At 42.4% G+C, this 19,649-nt stretch overlaps 1 protein-coding gene and 1 pseudogene across 2 annotated transcripts in view; both read left to right on the forward strand.

Annotated features, from left to right (window-relative positions):
- LOC100411226 (leucine-rich repeat-containing protein 37A pseudogene) overlaps positions 1-10,222 on the forward strand; it is a 72,974-nt pseudogene extending 62,752 nt beyond the window's left edge. Inside the window, exon 5 of the transcript XR_013525263.1 lies at positions 10,101-10,222. The product of XR_013525263.1 is annotated as a leucine-rich repeat-containing protein 37A pseudogene (transcript). The remainder of the gene's footprint in view (positions 1-10,100) is intronic.
- Positions 10,223-12,912: 2,690 nt separating this feature from the next.
- The window catches only part of ASAH1 (N-acylsphingosine amidohydrolase 1), a 31,135-nt gene continuing 24,398 nt past the window's right edge, over positions 12,913-19,649 (forward strand). The window contains exon 1 of the mRNA XM_017963727.5: positions 12,913-13,041. Within this exon, the coding sequence (XP_017819216.2) occupies positions 12,964-13,041 (78 nt within the window). The 5' untranslated portion in view covers positions 12,913-12,963. The remainder of the gene's footprint in view (positions 13,042-19,649) is intronic.

The following is a 19,649-nucleotide window of genomic DNA, read 5'->3' on the forward strand; positions in this document are numbered from 1 at the left end:
TTAAATTTCAGAAAATAGGAAGGATATAAAGGAATAATGAACAGTTTTCAGGAGAAAACGGTAACCTTAATCTGACTCATATCTGTAACTTGCTATACAGGTAAATATGGACAAGACTATCTTATTTTTTTCTTATTTTGCCACAGACACCTAAAAAAAATCTCCTGATGGTCTTATGGTCCATGAATCAGTATTTGGGAATTTCCAGTGTAGTTTTCTTTTGAAGACTTTGACTATGAATGGGGGAGAGTGAGCTTAGTAACAGGATCCAAGGGAGACATTTTTCTTAACATAGGAGAAACTTGAGTATATGTAAATGTCAATATCTAGAAGTCAGTAGAAAAGAAGAGGTTGAATATACAAGAGAGAGAAGTCATAATTTATGGTATGGTATTCCAGAAAAGGAAGGAGAGCTCGGGCTTAAATAGAGGAGGCAACCTCTCCATTGTAGAAGGAGAGAAGTAGAAAGGGATAGAGATTGATGTAGACAACACATCTATGATGTGTGGCAGAAAATTGAGGCAATTTATTTTTTATTTTTGAAGTTTATATTTTCTCTATAAAGAAGAAGATATAATAGACAAAGTTTTGAGAAGCTTTCGAAGAGTTAAGAGAGATAACATGCCTGAGAAACACAGATTTGCTGCATAGTATTGAGGGCCCAGTAGATTGTCTGCCTTAAATTTATAATGACACCTCATCTGCTGAGTAGAAGTCAGTAGTCCAGGTGCAGGTATATAGGAGATATAACTAGTTGTATTCACCCAGGTTGGGGTTTTACAGAATGGGCAATGAAAGGATAAAAGGAGAAAGTTTAATATATTGGCAAGTGACTGGTTAAAACGGTGGTCCATGGAACCCAAGCTGCAGAGGAGAGGCCAGAAAGAAAGCAAATAGGTTGATGAAAACAGAAAAACCTACTGGAGAATATTTCCCTGACCCCTTCACAGGACTCGTGACAGGGGAGCCTCATTTACTCTGCCTGCCATTCTCAACCCCTCACGGGAGTGCACAAGCAAACAAGGCAGGAACTGGAGTGGACAAGCACTGGAACTGGCTAGCCACTTAGGCACTGGTGGGATCAAACTCCACTCATTCAGATCCACTGTGTTCTACCCTCAGGAGGGAACACACAGGTGAATAGTTACAGGAGCTGGAGCAAGTGCTTTCAGGCACCAGCAGGAGCAAACTCTGCAGACCTCACAGTGATGTCCTGGCAGGGTGCCTGCAACTCCCAAAGCCCTGAGGGTGTGTTACAGTGCTCATTTAGCTCTGCCATCCATGGACAACTTGAGCGTTAAAAGCTCAGTGGGCCCTCTGCCCTTTTGCATGAGGTGGCTGCCCTCCTCCAGTGAAGGCAAAGGGCCAGTGTGACAGCCTTTTGTATCTGCACTCATGGTTCCGAGCTCTTGTCTGGCACCCAGGAGAAATGAGGTCACACAAACAAATTGAAGGATGGTAAAGGCAGTGGATTTTATTGCCGATAAAAGTGGCTCTCGGCAGGAAGGGGAACTAAAAAGAGGATGGGGCAGTAGGTAATCTTTCCCAGGAGTCCACCCATCTCTGGCTGGATTCTTCTTCAAAGTTATGTCATCAAGCTGTCCCTCTGAAGTCAAGCTGCTTCTCTCCAATGTCCAGCTATTTCTCTCCTCTGCTGGCTGAGTCTGGGGTCTTTATAAGCACAGGATGGGGTGGGGCAGGCCATGGGTAGTTTAGGAAAAGACAACATTTGAGCAGGAAAACAGGGATATAAGTTCTCACTTTAGGCAGTGGTTTCAAGCTTTTCAGCTTGAAGGTAGAACTTCTTGCCAGAGATCTGCCCTTCTGCCTAGACTTTCTCTGCCTTCTGCCTCTATCACTGTAACTCTATCCAAGAACAGATATAATTGGGTGAAACATCTAGAAATCTAAGAATTCTATACTCTAGATACAGCTGTTTGTGTGTAAGATGGGTATCTTCCATTCTAGTCCTTCCTTTACATTGACTACTTTATATCTGAATTTTATGGCTTATGTAAGGTTTTATTGTCTGACCTGGAAATTTAGTATAATTGGTGAGGCATACATGCCTCAAAATCAAAAAACATAGGCAAGGTTGCATGAGCTAAGTCTCAGATTTCTCATCCATAATATGGGGATAATAACAGCACTTACTTGATAAAAATGCATATTGATTTTCCAACACACAACTTAAAAACATCTGGAAAATAATTCATTTGCATTCTGGTAATTTCTTATTTTAGACACTCCTTTTGTCTAAAATGGTTATGGGTTATGATGTCAACATAGTTATTTTAGTTGGTTCATTATTCAATGAATATTCATTGAGTGCTACTACATGCCAGACATTACTCTTGCTGCTGACAGCATGGCAGTAAACAAAACAGAAATCTCTGTTCTCATGGAGCTTGCATTCTGGTCAGAGGGAGACAGGTGCTAAACCAATGAAAAATAAAATATGAACTATGTCAGGTGTTGATAATGTTTGGAGTCAGGTGAAGGAGAGTAACGAGGATAGGGAGTATGCACTGAGTCCTACTTTATACTTACATATAATGCTATAGGAAGGCCTCACTAATAAGGGGCCATCTGAGCATTTGGCTGTGCCACATGGGTATCTGGGAAAGAACATTCCAAACAAAGGCAGCAGTAGGTGCTGTATTCCTCAAGTAGAATGTATTTGGCATGTTTGCCATCCAGAAAGAAGGCCAGCATGATTGGAGCACTGTGAGAAAAGGGGAAAGTGGTAGAATGTAAGATAGGCTGGTTGGATCAAAGTAGCCTTGCGGGCCATGGTAAGATCATTGACTTTAGGCCAGGCATGGTGGCTCATGCCTGTAATCCCAGCACTTTGGGAGGCAGAGGAGGGCAGATCACCTGAGGTCAGGAGTTCGAGACCAGCCTGGCCAACATGGTGAAACCCCAACTCTACTAGAAATACAAAAATTAGCCTGGCGTGGCACACACCTGTAATCCCAGCTACTCAGGAGACTAAGGCAGGAGAATTGCTCGAATCTGGGAGGCAGAGGTTTCAGTGAGGCACTCAATCCTCGGCGACAGAGCAAGACTCCATCTTTAAAAAAAATAATAATTGACTTTAATTCTGAGTTGGGTGGGGTGGAGTCATTGGGGGACTTTGGGGCCAGGAGTGTCATGCTTTGATTTTTGTGGAGATTAGATGGGGGGTGGGAGAAAGCTGGGATACCAGTGACAAGTTGGCTGCAATAACCAGATGAGAGCAACCTGGAAGAAAGCAGAAGTGGAAAATGGTGAGAAGTGGTCGCATTCGCGGTATCATACGTTTCGAAGGTAAAGCTAATAGGATTTACTGGTGCGTTGAGTACATGGTAAGAAAGAGAAAATTGAAAGTGACTGTAAGATTTTTTTGGCCTAAGCAAACCAGAAAGATGGAATTGCCATTTACTGAGATGGGAAAGATTTGGTGAAGGGACAGTGTGTATTGGGACAGACAGAAAATAAGTTCCTTTTTAGACATGACACATTTAAGATGCCTATTAGATATCCAAAGTAGATGAGGCTGAGAAGCAGCTACATGTAAGAATCTGAGTTCAGGGGACACGTCTGAGCTAGTGACATAAATTTGGGAATCACCATCTTAGTCCATTTGTGCTGCTATAACAGAGTACCTGAGATTGGGTAATTTGTAAAGAACAGATACTTATTTTCTCAATTTTGGATGCTAAGTCCACGACCAAGACAACAGCCTCTGGTGCGACCTTCTTAACTGTGTTTTCATCTGGTCAAAGGATGGTGAGCAAAAGATGCCAAATGCTTGATGAAGCCTTTTTCCTTTTTCTTTTCGGGGGTGAAACACAATTTTATCTGTTAATTAACCATTTATGTTTCCTCTTTTTATTTTACTTTGTGTTCCAGGATACATGTGCAGAATGAGCAGGTTACATAGGTAAACATGTGCCATAGTGACTTGCTGCAGCCATCAACCAATCACCTAGGTATTAAGCCCCACATGCATTATCTATTTGTCCTGATGCCCTCCCTCCTCTCGCCCCACCCTGACAGGTGCCAGTGTGTGTTGTTCCCCTCCCTGGGCCTCTGTGTTCTCATTGTTCGCTCCCACTCATGAGTGAGAGTATACAGTGTTTGGTTTTCTGTTCCTGTGTTAGTTTGCTGAGAATGATGACAGTGAAGCCTTTTTAATAAAGGCCTTAATTTTATTCACAAGGGAGGAACCCTCATGACTTAATCACCTCTTCAAGAAGCCAACCCTTATTACCAGCATACTGGCAACATTTACATTTCGGAGCTGACACTTTAAACTATAGTTGTCATCAATATTCAGATGGGATTAAAGTCATGAGAGTGAAAGAGGTCACATTAAGTGGTGAGCATAGACAAAGAAACGATGTCTGATGACCAGGCCCTAGGGCACTCCAAAATACGGAATTCAGTTGATGAGGAGAAACCAACAGGGGCTATTCAACACGTGGCCAATGAGTATGGGAAGAATCAAGAGAGTGTTACCCCAGAAGCAAAATGACGTGAATATTCCAGTGTCTGAGATATGACCATGGAACTGGGTATTTGAGGTAAAATGGCATCCAAGAACATTTTCAGAAGTCAAGAAACCAGAATATTGGAAAGATTATCTCTGTGGATATTGAAACCACCAAGAATGTTGCCAAGAGTCATATTTAAAAGAGTGGCAGTGAGTTAGGTGTCAAAACCTTCAGGGAGTGAGGAGAAGCAGGGGCCCCCCAGAGGTCTACAGATAACTACAGTGTGATGGCAAGTCAAGTAATTGTGAATGTTCTGGAATGTTGAAGTTTCCAAGTCGAATAATTGTGAATGTTGAAATTTCCAAGTCAAGTAATTGTGAATGTTCTGGAATGTTGAAGTTTTCAAGTTGAGTAATTGTGAATGTTTTGGATGTTGGTAACAATTAGGTTGGCTGTATAAAAGTGTTAATATTCAAACATATTTTATCTATAAAATGGTAATTTCATATATTCAACCAACTAGAACATGTGTAAAATACGTTTCAGTTGAAGCTGCCTTTATAAGTCTATATATATAAGGGACTTCAAAAGTCCATGGAAAATACATGCTTTAAAAAAACCATGTATGATTTCAAAATGTGTTTGCACCAAAATAAACTCATACTATCTTACTGTAACATGTCTCAAAGCTGGAGATACTAAGAAGGATAAGTCATCAGATAGAAAAAAGTCCCTATCTGAGCAAGACAAAGTCTGCAAAATTGATGCAAGAATATTAAATTTATGGTAAAGCTTGGGTGGAAGAACAGTGAAATCACTGATGCTTTACAAAAAATTTATGGGGACAATGCCCCAAAGAAATCAGCAGTTTACAAACAACTCAATTTAAAAAGGGATGAGACATTGTTGGAGATGAAACCCACAGTGCCAGATCATTACGTCAACTTGTGAGAAAAAAAAAATGCATCATCTTCATGCCCTAATTGAAGAGGACTAACAATTAACAGCACAAATAACAGCGAACAGCATAGACATCTCACCTGGTTCGGATTACACAATTACAAATGAAAAATTAAAGGTGAGCAATCCTTCTACTCAATGGATGCCAAAACCATTACACCTAGATTAGCTGCAGTCAGGAGGAGAGCTTTTAAATGGACATTTTAAACAAGTCAGATCAAGATGCTGGAGGATTTATTTGAAGAAATGTAACAGGATGACTTCATCAGTAGGATTCTGAAGACAAGGCACAATCAAAGCCACGGCTACCAAGAGTTGGAAATGGTCCAGTCAAAGCAGCAGCAGACTGGGCCAGGCATGGCGGCTTGCACCTGTAATCCCAACACCATGGGAGGCCAAGTCAGGTGGATGACTTCAGGCCAGGAGTTCAAGACCAGCCTGGCCAACATGGCAAAACCTCATCTCTATTAAAAATATAAAAATTAGGCCAGGCACAGTGCCTCACACGCCTGTAATCTCAGCACTTTGGGAGGCCAAGGCGGATAGATCATTTGAGGTCAGAAGTTTGAGACCCTCCTGGTCAACACAGTGCCAGCGTGTCTCTACTAAAAATACAAAAATAAGCTGGGCATGGTGCCATGCACCTGTAATCCCAGCTACTCCAAAGGGTGAGGCATGAGAATTGCTTGAGCCTGGGAGACAAAGGTTGCAGTGAGCTGGGATAGCACCATTGCACTTCAGCCTGGGTGACAGAGCGAGACTCCATCTCCAAATAATAATCATATAAAAATAAAAATACAAAAGTAGGAGTGGTGGTGCATGTCTGTAATCCTAGCTACTCAGGAGGCTGAGGAAGAAGAACTGCTTGAACCCGGGAGGCAGAGGATGCAGTTAGCCAAGATCGCGCCACTGCACTCCAGCCTGGGCAACAGAGCAAGACTCTGTCTCCAAAAACAAAACAAAGCAGTCACGAGCAAAAGTCTTATCAACAGTTCTTTGGGATGCTCAAGGCATTTTGCTTGTTGATTTTCTGGAAGGCCAAAAAATGACACATCTCCTGATTATTAGAGTCTTTTAAGAAAGCCAAAAATCTTTAGCAGAAAACGCTCAGGAGATTCACCAGAGAGTCCTTCTTCACCATGACAATGCTCCTCCCATTCCTCTCAAGCAACAAGGGCAATTTTGCAAGAGCTTCCATGGGAAATCTTTCTGACTTTTGTTTCCTAATCCTAAAAAATCTGTAAAGGACACCCATTTTTCTTCAGTTAATAAAGACTGCATTGACGTGGTTAAATTCCCAGGATGCTCATTTTTTTTAAGGATGGACTAAATGACTGGTATTATCACTTACAAAAGTGTCTGGAGTTTGATGGTACTTATGTTAAGAAGTAAAGTTTATAGTTTTTATCTTTTAATTTCATTTTTGATGAACTTTTTGAAGTCCCCCTGGATATATATATTAGTATTCTATTCTTTTTCAGTTGTAAAATCCCTGAGATCTGGAATTTGTATTTCACTGCTTGTGTATGTTCCATAGCACCTAGTAATCTGCTCTTCATTTAATGGTCATTTAGTACTTTTTATACACACATCATGACAGTATTTGTTATTGTTGGCTTCTGTTGTCATGTCAGGGTGATTGTCATACTCCTCACCTTTCTGAGCTGGAAACTGTTGAGAAATATACACAGGCATTAGAAATATACACAGATTAGATTCTGTTTTCTTGCTCGTTAGGTCGAAACAGAGAAAACAGTTTTGACCTGAGGCCAAAGTGGAATTCCAACACCTTCTACTTTGGAATGAACTTGAGTACTCAGTCATTTGACAAATGCAAATGACTTCTCAGGGACACAGCCAATTTCTAACATGAGGGGAGTGAGCTGAGGGCAGGATGAGGATGGAGGCATAGAGACAGGATGTGCACCTTGGTGGCAGGAGGTGCTTATAGGCTCCATTCCTTGACTACTACCTTCTCTCCACATCTCCCAGAGGTCTCTGAGAGTGCTTTCTTCAGAATCTTCACAACGATCATGTTATAACATTGTGATTTTAAAGTTTGTTGGTGATGTGCCACTTTGAGAAGATGTGGTCAAAGGCAGCAGCTACTTTCATGTCCGCTCCTGTCATCCAACGCTTGCTGCAGTGGGATTACCACTATGGGTAGGCAGATCTGAATGAGAGCGCCAGGTCATTCATGTTCTGTGACCTTTTCACCTATTTACCAACTAGATACATCTATCCTTCCCTTGAGAGACATGAATAGAGGAGATTGCAGAGAAAGGTAGAAGTTTTCTTCCAGAAACTTCTGATGCTAGATCCAGGTTTTGTGATACCTGAATCTTATGCAATTTGAGTGGTCCTCTTTAAGACAAGAATACAAAATTACAAGTGTAAAATTTGGTAAAAAGCTGGGAAGGGGCATGAGCAAGTGAAGGTAATAAAACTTCAGCTTCATAGATTTACTGTACATCCTCCTCTCCTCTTAAAAAGGGAGAAATGTCTATTTTTATGTGTATATCAGTTAGCAGGCTCTCAGATACAATAATTTAACTTGCAAGCAAACCAACTTGACCTAGCTTCAGTAACAGAGTGGTCGGTGATGTAAATGAAGAGTCCAGTTGTTGGACAGGCTTTGTAGTTGGTTGAGCTAGCATCTTGACAATGTCACCCATGACCCAGTTTCTTTCCATCTTTCCACTGTGCCGTCCACAGTATCAATTTCATCTTAGGCGGCTCCCTTCAGGTTTATAGCATGCATGCCAGCAGCAATGGGGATTCCTAGCTTCCTCTTTCCTATTAGAAGAGAGAGAACAAGGCCCAGCATGGTGGCTCACACCTGTAATCCCATCACTTTGGGAGGCCAAGACAGGTTGATCACCTGAGGTCAGGCGTTTGAGATCATCCTGGCCAACATGGTGAAACCCTGTCTCTACTAAAAACACAACAAATTAGCTGGAGTGGTGGCAGCCACTTGTATTCAAAGCTACTCAGGAGGCTGAGGCAGGGGAATCGCTTGAACCTGGGAGCTGGAAGTTGCAGAGAGCTGAGATCGTGCCATTGCACTCCAGCCTGGGCAACAAGAGTGAAACTCCATCTCCAAAAAAAAAAAAAAAAGAAAGAAAGAAAAGAAGAAAGAGGACAATTGCTTCCATTATAGAGCAAAGGTCCCGAGCTTCAAACCATGACCTGTTTGGTTTAAGCATCTGAGTGACTAAGGCCTAAGCCAAGCACTGTGGCAAGAGGGACAGGAAGACTTTAAATGTCATAAGCCAATTGGGGCTCGCCCCCAAAGATAAGGGTAAGAATGTGTCTCATCTAAGTCACATAGCTGCCACATAATGAAGAAGTGGAATCAAGGCTGGTGAAACATTCCCAGTGTACAATATTAAACCAGATGGTAGAGTCTGGAATAATGACTGAAATGTATTAAAGTTCAAGATATTTGTTGGATTTACAGTCTCCTCCATCTTTATTTTTCTCTACCACTAGACTGAAAGCCCATGAGGGCAGGAATCGTGTTCATTATTTACCCAGCATCTACATTAAGTGCTCAATATGTATGAGAGAATAAATGAATTTAGCACAAACCAATTAGAAATAACTCCTTGGAGATTAAATAGGTAACTATAATTACTTATATAAAATGGCACTATGAAAAATGGAACTATGCAGAAATATGAAGTCAGAATGGCAAAAACGTTGAGAGATAATCACATTTGAGTTAAATTGAAAATAATTTTGGGATCAGAACTATAGGTCTCATTAAGAAAAGTGAAAATAGAACAAGGGACTTTTTTTTAATTGGCTCCTCAAATTCCAACATGTTTGGGGTGTCAGGGGTTCAATGAGACATCAAAAATGTTTCAATAGAAACAGAAAGGTAAGTGCAAAGTAGAGAATAATTGATATGGGGGGGAACAAAGGGAGGAAGAGCATTAGGACAAATACCTAATGTATGTGGGGCTTAAACCCTAGATGATGGATTGACAGATGTAGCAAACCACCATGGCACATGTATACCTATGTAACACACCTGCATGTTCTGCACATGTATCCCAGAACTTAAACATTTTAAAAAATAATATAACTATTTTATTTTGATATTATATAGAGTGACAATTACATTAAACATGAGCACTAAATTTGTAGTTCTTTAATGGAATAAAGTACAGTACCAATACACCTCTGGCTGAAAGTGACGATTTAACTTTTTTTTTTAATCTAAAAATAAAACAAGCTGGGTGCAGTGGCTCAAGCCTGTAATCCCAGCATTTTGGGAGGCCAAGGTGGGAGGATCACTGGAGCCTAGGAGTTTGAGACCAGCCTGGGCACCATAGGGAGACCCTGTCTCTGCAAATAAAAAAAATTACCTGGGCACAGTGGCATGTGCCTGTAGTCTCAGCTACTCAGGAGGCTGAGGTGGGAGTGTAGCTTGACCCCAGGAGGTTGAGGCTCAAACTATCCTCCTGCACCACTGCACACTAGCCTGGTTGACTGAGTCAGAGAGACCCTCTCTCAAAAAGATAAAAAAGAAATAAAAATAAAACATACAGTAATCATTTTTAGTGTGATAAACCTACTAGAGAAAAACAGTAGTTTTGTATGATCTCTGATTTTCCATTTTTAAACATCTTTTCTTATCTCGATCCCTTCCTGAAGAGCTGAACAAAAACCTGTTTGAAACTCAGAATGCATTTTAAATACACTAAGCCTTGAAAAAAAGTAAGTAACCCATTGTTTAATACTTCTGTTTATTTCTCAAACTGAAACTTTAACTTGACCTTTTAGTACACATTTTTGTATGTTCAGTTTTACTAACTCAAGTCAAGCCTGTTCCAGGTAATGTGGTGTTCTAGGTGACAGATTTCATTTAGGGTGGGGTGGCTAGGTTGCAGTGCTTTTAAATCAAGACTCCGCCTCAGAAAGCTAGGAATGTTGGGTAGGAGATTAGGAAGTCCACAGCTTGCCAAGAACTTCAGCTATTCCATAAACAATCTGATTACATATGCTGATTCTTGCACACTAAACAGGTTATCCTAGTCTTAAACCTGATGCTTCTGTACAGTATTGAACCACCCTTTCCATGGTCATAATCATGCATTTGTACATTTAAATTCCATTTTCTATGAATAGGTCAGTATGCCAAAAACCACTGCCAAGTCTCCTGCACACACCTTGCCTTGACTTTCTGTACATTTCTAGTATAGGCTTAGGCAAAAAAGAAGAAGGAGAAGGAGTAGAAAAAGATGTATGTGTAAGAAAAAAAAAGACATGCATAAAATGGTTTAATTTTAAGGAAATAGATTTACATTTTATCTGAAAATATAATCAACAATATATAATAGGCCTTTGGAAGTTAGATGCCTAATTCTCTGACAGTGGTGCCTAAGAATACTATGTCAATTGACAACTTTTTTCCATAAAGAATCTGATTTTGCTAGGCTACCTAATCACCAATTAACATCCTTTCTTAGGGGAAAAATTATGCTTGGTGACATGTTTAAATCGCTCTCAAGAGTACTGAAGATGAATGATCTTCAAATCAAATAGCTATATGATTTAGTAATAACAACTAAAAGATGGGAATCCTCTTCTTCCTGGCACACTTATTTTAAGCTCCAAGGCACTTCAATATATCCAACACTTAACACGCATATCAACATTACACATTTTTTTTCTGGAGTGAAATGACTCTGAATGCCTTACAGAATTTGCCCTGCTCTCCTTAACCCTCTTACTTTATCTATTAATACGTCCTTCTTCCTTTCCCCTTGTTCCTTCTGTGCCAGACTTCTGCCGTAGCTGAACGTGCCAGGCACATTCTCCCTTTTAAGCCTTTTAACAGCTGCTGTCTCTGCTTAGAATACTCTTTCTTGGGCACACACAAACTAGCCTCCTGGCCTCCCTCAAATGTCTGCTCAAACTTCACCTCCTTAATCATGTCTGTCTGTCCCTCTTATTTAAAATTGTTACTCTCCCACTTCTGAGCTCCACACTTGATGCCCCTGGACCTGTTTTTTCTCCATAGCATTTATCACTAACATCCCATGTAATTTTCTTATATATTGTTTATTGCCCATTTCTCACCTAGAACATAAGCTTCCTGGTGGAAGAACTTTGTCTTGTTGTTCACTGCTTGTCCCCAGTGTCGGGAGATATGCTTGGCACATTGTAGGTCCGCCGTAAATATTTTTATATTAATAACGAATATTTCTACCATCTGAAGGCTTACTGTTTATGCAGGAACTCACATGCGCTTTAAGCATATGGTATGTTTCAAAAGTTGTCCTCCTTAAGGAGAACAACACTGTCATCTCCCTCTTAAAAAAAAAATAGGAAATAAAAGCAAAACATATCATCTTCCCCTTCCTCATTTCCCCACCTCCAACAAAAAGATTGTTGAGTTTTCTAAAGAAATAATACAAATAGATAAAACTGCAATGTGTTGTCCTCTCTCACACATTCAAAAAATGAAAAAGAAAAAAAATACATGGAGATTTCAGCAGCGTGCTGAGCTTCATAGAAGCATTAAAACATTGCTGGGATGTCAAGAGGCTCAACGAGGAAGTGCAACCCAGAGGGCAGGATTTCCTGGTGGACTCTGAAACCCAGCCCGGTCACCTACCCGCGCGATTGCGCCCACGGATGGCACGAAAGCCAAGTGAGTCCCCCTGCCGAGCTACTGGCGTCCGCCTCCACTCAGGCTGAGCTCAGCTCCGCTAACCTAAGTCCTTCGCGAGTTAGGAGGAAACACAGCCACTGAATGAATGGCAGCGTCTGGCACGCAGAGTAGGCTCGCGGGTCCCACCGGCCTTCCCACCCGAGTCTATGCGCGTCACCGATACCCCAGTTCTGATACTTGGGAGCTCTGCTCTGAAAGCCCAAGTGAGTAACCCACAGCCTGGAGGACCCGACTGGATTCGATTCTCTCTCCCTCCCCCGCCACTCCACTGCTCCTTGTCCCTGACCCCGCGGTGGGGATGAATAACTCAACTCATTTCGGGTCCGCTTTCCTCAGAGGGCAAAGATGGGTCAGGGTAGGATGTTACATTGGTGTCGAGACTCTTTGGGTCCCTTTCGTGGGTACTGAGAGTGCCTGGGGAACCGGGACGGGAGGCACCCGCCTGCAGGAGGCGTCCCCGCGACGCTGTCCGGGTGAAGCTTCCGGCCCCATTCACGGGGCGGGGCTCCGGCTGGGTCCGACCGTTGCCCGCGGTGGTCGAGGGGAAGGGGATAGATCACGCCGCGCGCCAGAGGCGAGCGCGACTCTCCTTCTGCGGGTCCCTCCCCAGCCTGGAAGGCTCGCTTTCTCTCCGCCGCCCTTTTCTCTGCATTGAAAAGCCCCGTCCTTCCTCCCAGTCCCGCCTCCTTCGAGCGTCCCCCCCCCCCACCGCCCACGCCGCCGCCTGGAATGGTGCGGTCGCGGGTCACGCGGCGGGATGGGTGTGGCCTGCGCCCGGCCCAGGAGATTCTTCTTGTTGCCTCTGCCGGTATCTGGAGAGCGGCGTTGGCTGCTGGAGCGATGCTGGGCCGGAGTCTCGTCGCCTTCCTCCTTCTGGCTGCCGCAGTCAGCTGTGCCGTGGCGCAGCACGCGCCGCCGGTGAGTGAGCTTGAGCCGGGGCACGGAGGCGGGCGCAGGTGTGGCTGGGCGGGCGTGGACGCGGAACACCTGGTCCCGGGCAGCGTCTTTACGGGGGTCTCTGGTTTGTGCACAGGGGTGTGGGTACAAAGCGGGCTGGTGAACCCCGTCGTCAGTTGATTCCGTGCTACCTGGAACTAGAATTTCTTTAAAAGAAATCCTAATCTCTGCAGGATACCTGGGTGTGATTCGCACATCTTCAAATTTGAGTGAGTGTACTTGAACAACCAGTTCCAGGCCCTTGCATTTTGAACTGCTTAAATAAAATGTTCCGGTCGACCTGTGTGCATTACTCAGTCCAGCGACAGACTGCTTGATGGCCAGGTGCTTTCTCCCGAAGGAGTTCAGGAGCTCAACACGGGATCCTTCAAGGCCCTGGGAGAAGCTGATTGGTCCCAAGTATGGGCGGTGCAAGCAGCGAGAGCAGGCCCCTGAGGCCCCCCCGGTGGCCTCTTGCACCCAAGTCCTGGGATCGTCTGTCCTGTGGCTCTTTCCCACAAGCTGGTCACAGGGCCACGGACTTCCTAACTGTAAGAGACAGTGAGGGAAGAGCGTGACTCTTTCGTTTTATAGAAGAGGAAGTAGACCTAGAGTGAGAAAATCTTTAGCCAGAGGTCACATCGTTGTTTACTGAAGCGTGCCCGAGTGCTCTTTCATAATTCATTTCTTTATAAAGCAATCAGACTGCGTTTGTCTTTGCCAATAGATCGGATAAGTAGGAACCCAGCGCAACTGGCCTGAGGCTAGATGAAGATGGTGTTGAATACCTTGGGTAGGCTGTAGAAAGTGGAAGCAAGATGTGCATTCTCTTCTTTTATACCTGTAAGGAGAAATTCTTTCACATCATGGTGGGATATGACTCAGCCATTAAAACTGATAAAGTGTTCAGTAAATAAAAGTAGAATCCAGAATAGTATATACAGTTTTTCCTGTAACAGGAAAATACACAGTACATACATGTGGACATGATTGAAAGACCATCAAATAAAATTGCTTTACTGTGGGTAGGGAATTAACTTGCTTCAGGGTAGTTGGTATTATGGGAATTTTGAAAGAATTTGATATTTTAATACTATCAGGGCCCTTTATTCAAAGACCACCAGGAACACACCATGAGTTGAACAAATTGGGTTTAGTGTTCTTTGAGGCAAAGGAAAACACACACCATGAGCAACTGTAGGTTGTAGGAAAAAAACCCATTACAAAATTTGAACTTCAGTTGCATGATTTGGGGTTAAGACTAAGGAACCAGGCTTTGCTGTAGATAGAATGCTTTTAGAAAGTGGGGGGAATTCTATGATTAAGTAAAGAAATAACAATCATTCTGTTTAGCAAAAGAAGGGGATGTTTGGTGCGTTGTGAGTTGCAGTGTCCTTGTTTTTGTCTGTGCTTGGACAGAATCCTCAAGTGGCATTAATTGTCTCATTGCATCACATCTCAGAATAATCTTATCTGGGTTCAGTATCAGTCCAGGAGGAAAACAGAGCTTACCTGGCCGTGAATGTCAGATCAGCTTGTAATAATATTGAGGTGTAGCTGTGGAATTGAGAGCAGTTTTGGTTGTTGAAGGCTGTTTTTTCTCAGTAGCTTTATGTATTCTAGCAAAAGTATTTTAATAGCTATTTTCAGAAGAATCAATAATCCTTTCAATGGAAATAATAGTTCTTGTCTAGAACAGCAGTTATCGAAGTCTAGTGTGGTCACTGGTGTCAGTTTGGGAAGCTGTTTTCACAAATTTTCAATGAACTGAGTAAAACTAAAATTATTGATTTAGAATATTAATCTTTATTCTGATTGTATGGACTTACAGTTTTCATTGTTGCTAACATGTTCTTAAAGTAATGGCAGAGGTAGATGCGTTATGTGCATGGGATTTGTTTTGTTTTAACATCTTTGTTTGGCCGAATAAAAGTTTGGACCCTCCTGTGACAAAGCCTCATTAATTTTTTTTACTGGCCTGGAAAATCCTGGGATCCATGGGCTGAAGGACCTTTAGAACCTTACAAAAGTTCAATGACTTCATTGTCTGAGAAGAATAAGCAGTTTTTCAATTGGAATCATTATATAATAAACTATACCCTCATGGTAACAAAAGATATTTCAAAACTACTTCTGATAAATATGAATAATGAGAACTGGCTTAAATTGCAAACAAAGGTCATTTGATTTGGAATATCTGTAAGGATTTTTTTTGTTTGTTTTTGAGGTTTTTTCACGATATTTATATGTTAAGGTCCTCCTGAGTTATTCTTCATTATTGAATTTTTTAGGAGCCTCTTAAGAGATGATGGTGGTCAGGTGCAGTGGCTCATGCCTGTAATCCTAACACTTTGGGAAGCCAAGACAGGCAGATCATGAGGTCAAGAGTTCAAGAGCAAACATGGTGAAACCCTGTCCCTACTAAAAATACAAAAATTAGCCAGGCATGTTGGCTCGCGTCTGTAATCCCAGCTACTCAAGAGGCTGAGGCAGGAGAAGCACTTGAACCTGGGAGGCAGAGGTTGCACTGAGCCAAAATCGCACCACTGCACTCCAACCTGGTGACAGAGCAAGACTCCCTCTCAAAAGAAAAGGAGATGATGATGAGGCAATGGCACAAGAAACGTCTGGAGAGATAACTCCAGATGACATCATCAAGGGTTCTATAGACTCTTATAAGGATTCAGAGATTTAATGTAAAAAAATCTCTGAATTCTTATTAAGACGGGACGATCTGTAACCATCGCTGGGAGGTCATTAGATGGTTTTAGACAGGATAACATTTTCACTTTAAAAAGATGAGTCTGGATTGGAGGGCAGCAGGGGTAGATCTGAGAAGACCTAGTCCAGGAAAGAAAACAGGGTGCATTGAAGGATGGTGGCACAGGGATGAGGGAGAGAAGTAGATGTTCTAGAAAAAAGTCCAGAGGGTGAATGAGCAGAAGGAAGGATTGGGTGAAGATGAGGGAGTGAGGTGTGTGTGTCGCACATTTCCGAACTGCTTCGCTGGGCAAATAGTGGCATCACTGTCAGGGAACATGGGGAGGGGAAAACTTGGGGGCTAAAGAATGAGGATTGTTTACATTTGGGGTATGTGTTAAATTTCACATGGCAGAGAGGCATCCAGCAGACAACTTGGACTGTCACTCAGAGACATTGGGAGTCATTGCCATTATGATATTATTTGAAACCCTTGGAGCAGACGAAATTACCTAGAAAGAGGATAGAGAAAGAGAACTATGCAAAGGCTAAGTAACTTGCACATGTATATGTCAGGAAGAGGAGAAACTGCAAAAGTTAAAACAGGAGAGGCTGGGCATGGTGGCTCACGCCTGTAATCCCCGCACTTTGGGAGGCCGAGACGGGAAGATCACCTGAGGTCAGGAGTTTGAGACTAGCCTGGCCAATATGGGGGAACCCCGTCTCTACCAAAAATAGAAAAATTAGCTGGGCATAGTGGTGCATGCCTGTAGTCCCAGCTACTCGGGTGGCTGAGACGGGAGCATCACTTGAACCTGGGAGACAGAGGTTGCAGTGAGCTGAGATCGTGCCACTTTACTGCAGCCTGGGCAACGAGTGAAACTTTGTCTCCAAAAAAAAAAAAAAAAAAAAAACCCAGGAGAACAAGTGTATACAGGAAGCTCAGGGAAGAGACTGGAACAGATTAACTATGTTGAATATTATTGAGATGTTAATAGTGTTATGATGTTAGGTACCTGGAGGGCATTGGCCACCTCGGCCAGAGCAGTGTTGGGGGCAAAAAATAGCTTGCAGTAGGCCAAGGGTGATCGGCAGGAAAGGAACTACAAAAGAGAGATGGCTGCTCTGAGCAACAGATCTGAGCCACTTCACAAAATGTGTGAAGATGAAATATAATGGCATAGTTATTACTTGCCAAAGTAAAGTTGTTTTTATGCATCAGCTTCTCATATGAGTTATAACATTGTTGACGTTAGCTATTGAATCAGCTTTAGCAATGATTTTCACACAGTTGCCGGAAATCTCATAGTCCCTATCTGGCCTAGGAATTTATTGCACTGCATCTGCTTTTCCCTCCTACTTCCAAAGAAGGAATACACAGGTATAATCTGTTTATTTATTCAACAAATACTGCATGCCTGCTATATGCTGGACTCTTCTAAAGGCTGGGAATGCGTCAGCCAATGAGACAGATGAGGTCCTTCCTCTCGTGGAGGGTTTATTCACATTCCTTTGACCTAAATATCAGTAGTATAATAGGAGGCCATCCCATCAGAGCCCAGAAGACAAGGGAAGACATTCACATGCTCATGTGAATTGTTATACACATAAGAAGCATGCCTCTTCATATTCAGTGTTTCTGCTGAGTTATAAATACAAGGACATTATAGGTGACATCTTATCTGGAAAATTGTTGTTGTTGAATTCAAAAATTGAATTGAATGTCTTGCTAGAGTTGTTCGGCTTCTGATGGGTATGAAAACTGACATGAGCTATACTTTAGATTATCTTTCATTGTCTCTGAGTATTTGAATATGACAAGCACACAATGGCTTTCTGGACTTTTTAATACATTATTAGAAGCATACATTTCATTGAGGGTCTCCTAATTCTGCAAGGCTCAAATATTTTAATGAGCTGTACAAATAATGTCATTTTTTAGGGGTATGGAACATCCTTGAGAGCTTAATGAAATAATTTTCTCTTTATATTTTTGTTTTCTTTAGAATGTTATGTTCAGTAGCTCTGTAATTAGTTTCTCTTAATGAATGGGGAGGACAAAGAGGCTTAAGTTTCTGTCAAATAACCAGAAAAATTAGAGAACTTGCTGACCCAGGCATTCTTTTAAAAACATTTTCCAGAGAGGTTTTTGGTATTTTTTTTTTTTCTTTTCTTTTTGAGATTGAGTTTCCACATTTGTGGCCCAGGGTGGAGTTCAATGGCACAACCGTGGCTCACTGCCCAGGTTCACGCAATTCTCCTGCATCAGCCTCCTGAGTAGTTGGGATTACAGGCATGCGCCACCCTGTCCAGCTAATTTTGTATTTTTTAGTAGAGATAGGGTTTCTCCATGTTGGTCACATTGATCTCGAACTCCCAACCTCAGGTTATCCAACCGCCTTGGCCTCCCAGAGTGCTGGAATTAGACGTGAGCCATCAGGCACAGCCTTTGTATTTTGTTTTTTGTTTTTTTGAGATGCAGCCTCGCTTTGTATCCCAGGCTGGAGTGTAGTGGTGAAATCCCTAGGCTGGAGTGCAGTGGAGCGATCTCAGCTCACTGCAACCTCCACCTCCCAGGTTCAAGCAGTTCTCCTATCTCAGCCTCCCAAGTAGGTAGGATTACAGACATGCGCTACCACACCAAGCTAATTTTTATATTTTTAGTAGTGATGGGGTTTCACCTTGTTGGCCAGTCTGGCCTTGAACTCCTGACCTTAGGTGATCCACCCGCCTTGGCCTCCCAAAGTGCTGGAATTACAGGTATGAGCCACTGTGCCCACCCCAGAGAGTTTCAAATGCATTGAGAAACATCAGATTTTTACCACTTCTCTCCACTCTTAGGAGACAGCTGGGGGACAGCGAGAAAGGTAGAGAAGGGGAGCGAGAGAGGGAAAGATAAAGAGAGGAACTGGGCAGAAAGGGTTAGAGAGAGTTGATTCTAAGTTGAAATTTGTTTCCTGTGGGAGGGTGTAACACAGTATACCATCCAGACTACATACTATCTCTTCCCGTCATGTTTCTAATCTTTACCTGTCATCTATTTAAATTTTTACTTACCTCAATAGAGTTATCTGTTATTAAAACTATTTATACTTGACCAGGTATGGTGGCTCACACCTGTAATCCCAGCACTTTGGGATGCCGAGGCAGGCAGATGACAAGGTCAAGAGATTGAGACCATTTTGGCCAACATGGTGAAAACGCATCTCTACTAAAAATACAAAAAATAGCTGAGCGTCGTGGCATACGCCTATAATCCCAGCTCCTCAGGAGGTTGAAGCAGGAGAATCACTTGAACCCGGGAGGCAGAGGTTTCAGTGAGCCAAAATCATACCACTGCACTCCAGCCTAGGTGACAGAGCAAGACTCTGTCTCAAAAAAAAAAAAGAAACTTTGAGTAACATTGAATAAGTTGATTATAATTCTGTTTTAGGGCTATTAGACTCTGTCTCAAAAAAAAAAAAGAAACTTTGAGTAACATTGAATAAGTTGATTATAATTCTGTTTTAGGGCTATTTATGGGTTTCGAAGCTGTGTCTCCCTGTAGAATTCTTTTTTGAGGGTGACGAAGTAGTTCTTTTTTTTACCCTATCCCTCAAATGAACCTTTTTGCGTAAATGACTCAGGCGTTAATGCCATGTGAGCCCCTAAATACTGTGGCCTCATAGCTGCTGCCTTTCTTATTTTCTCTCACCTTTATTCTGTTTTCTTTCGGCCAGATCCTATGGCGGATTCGTGTTTGTTTATTGCAACGGAGAGTGGTTATAAACCTCAGACTCCCACATGCATTGTTGCCAGCCTACTCTTTACCTCTTACCTCTGGGGCAGGTCAAATTCACTCCTAATACTAGACAGAGCATTTTCAACTTTCCTCACAGTTGTTTAGTAAG

This window comes from Callithrix jacchus, chromosome 13 (assembly GCF_049354715.1).
Source record: "Callithrix jacchus isolate 240 chromosome 13, calJac240_pri, whole genome shotgun sequence".
NCBI lineage: Eukaryota > Metazoa > Chordata > Mammalia > Primates > Cebidae > Callithrix > Callithrix jacchus.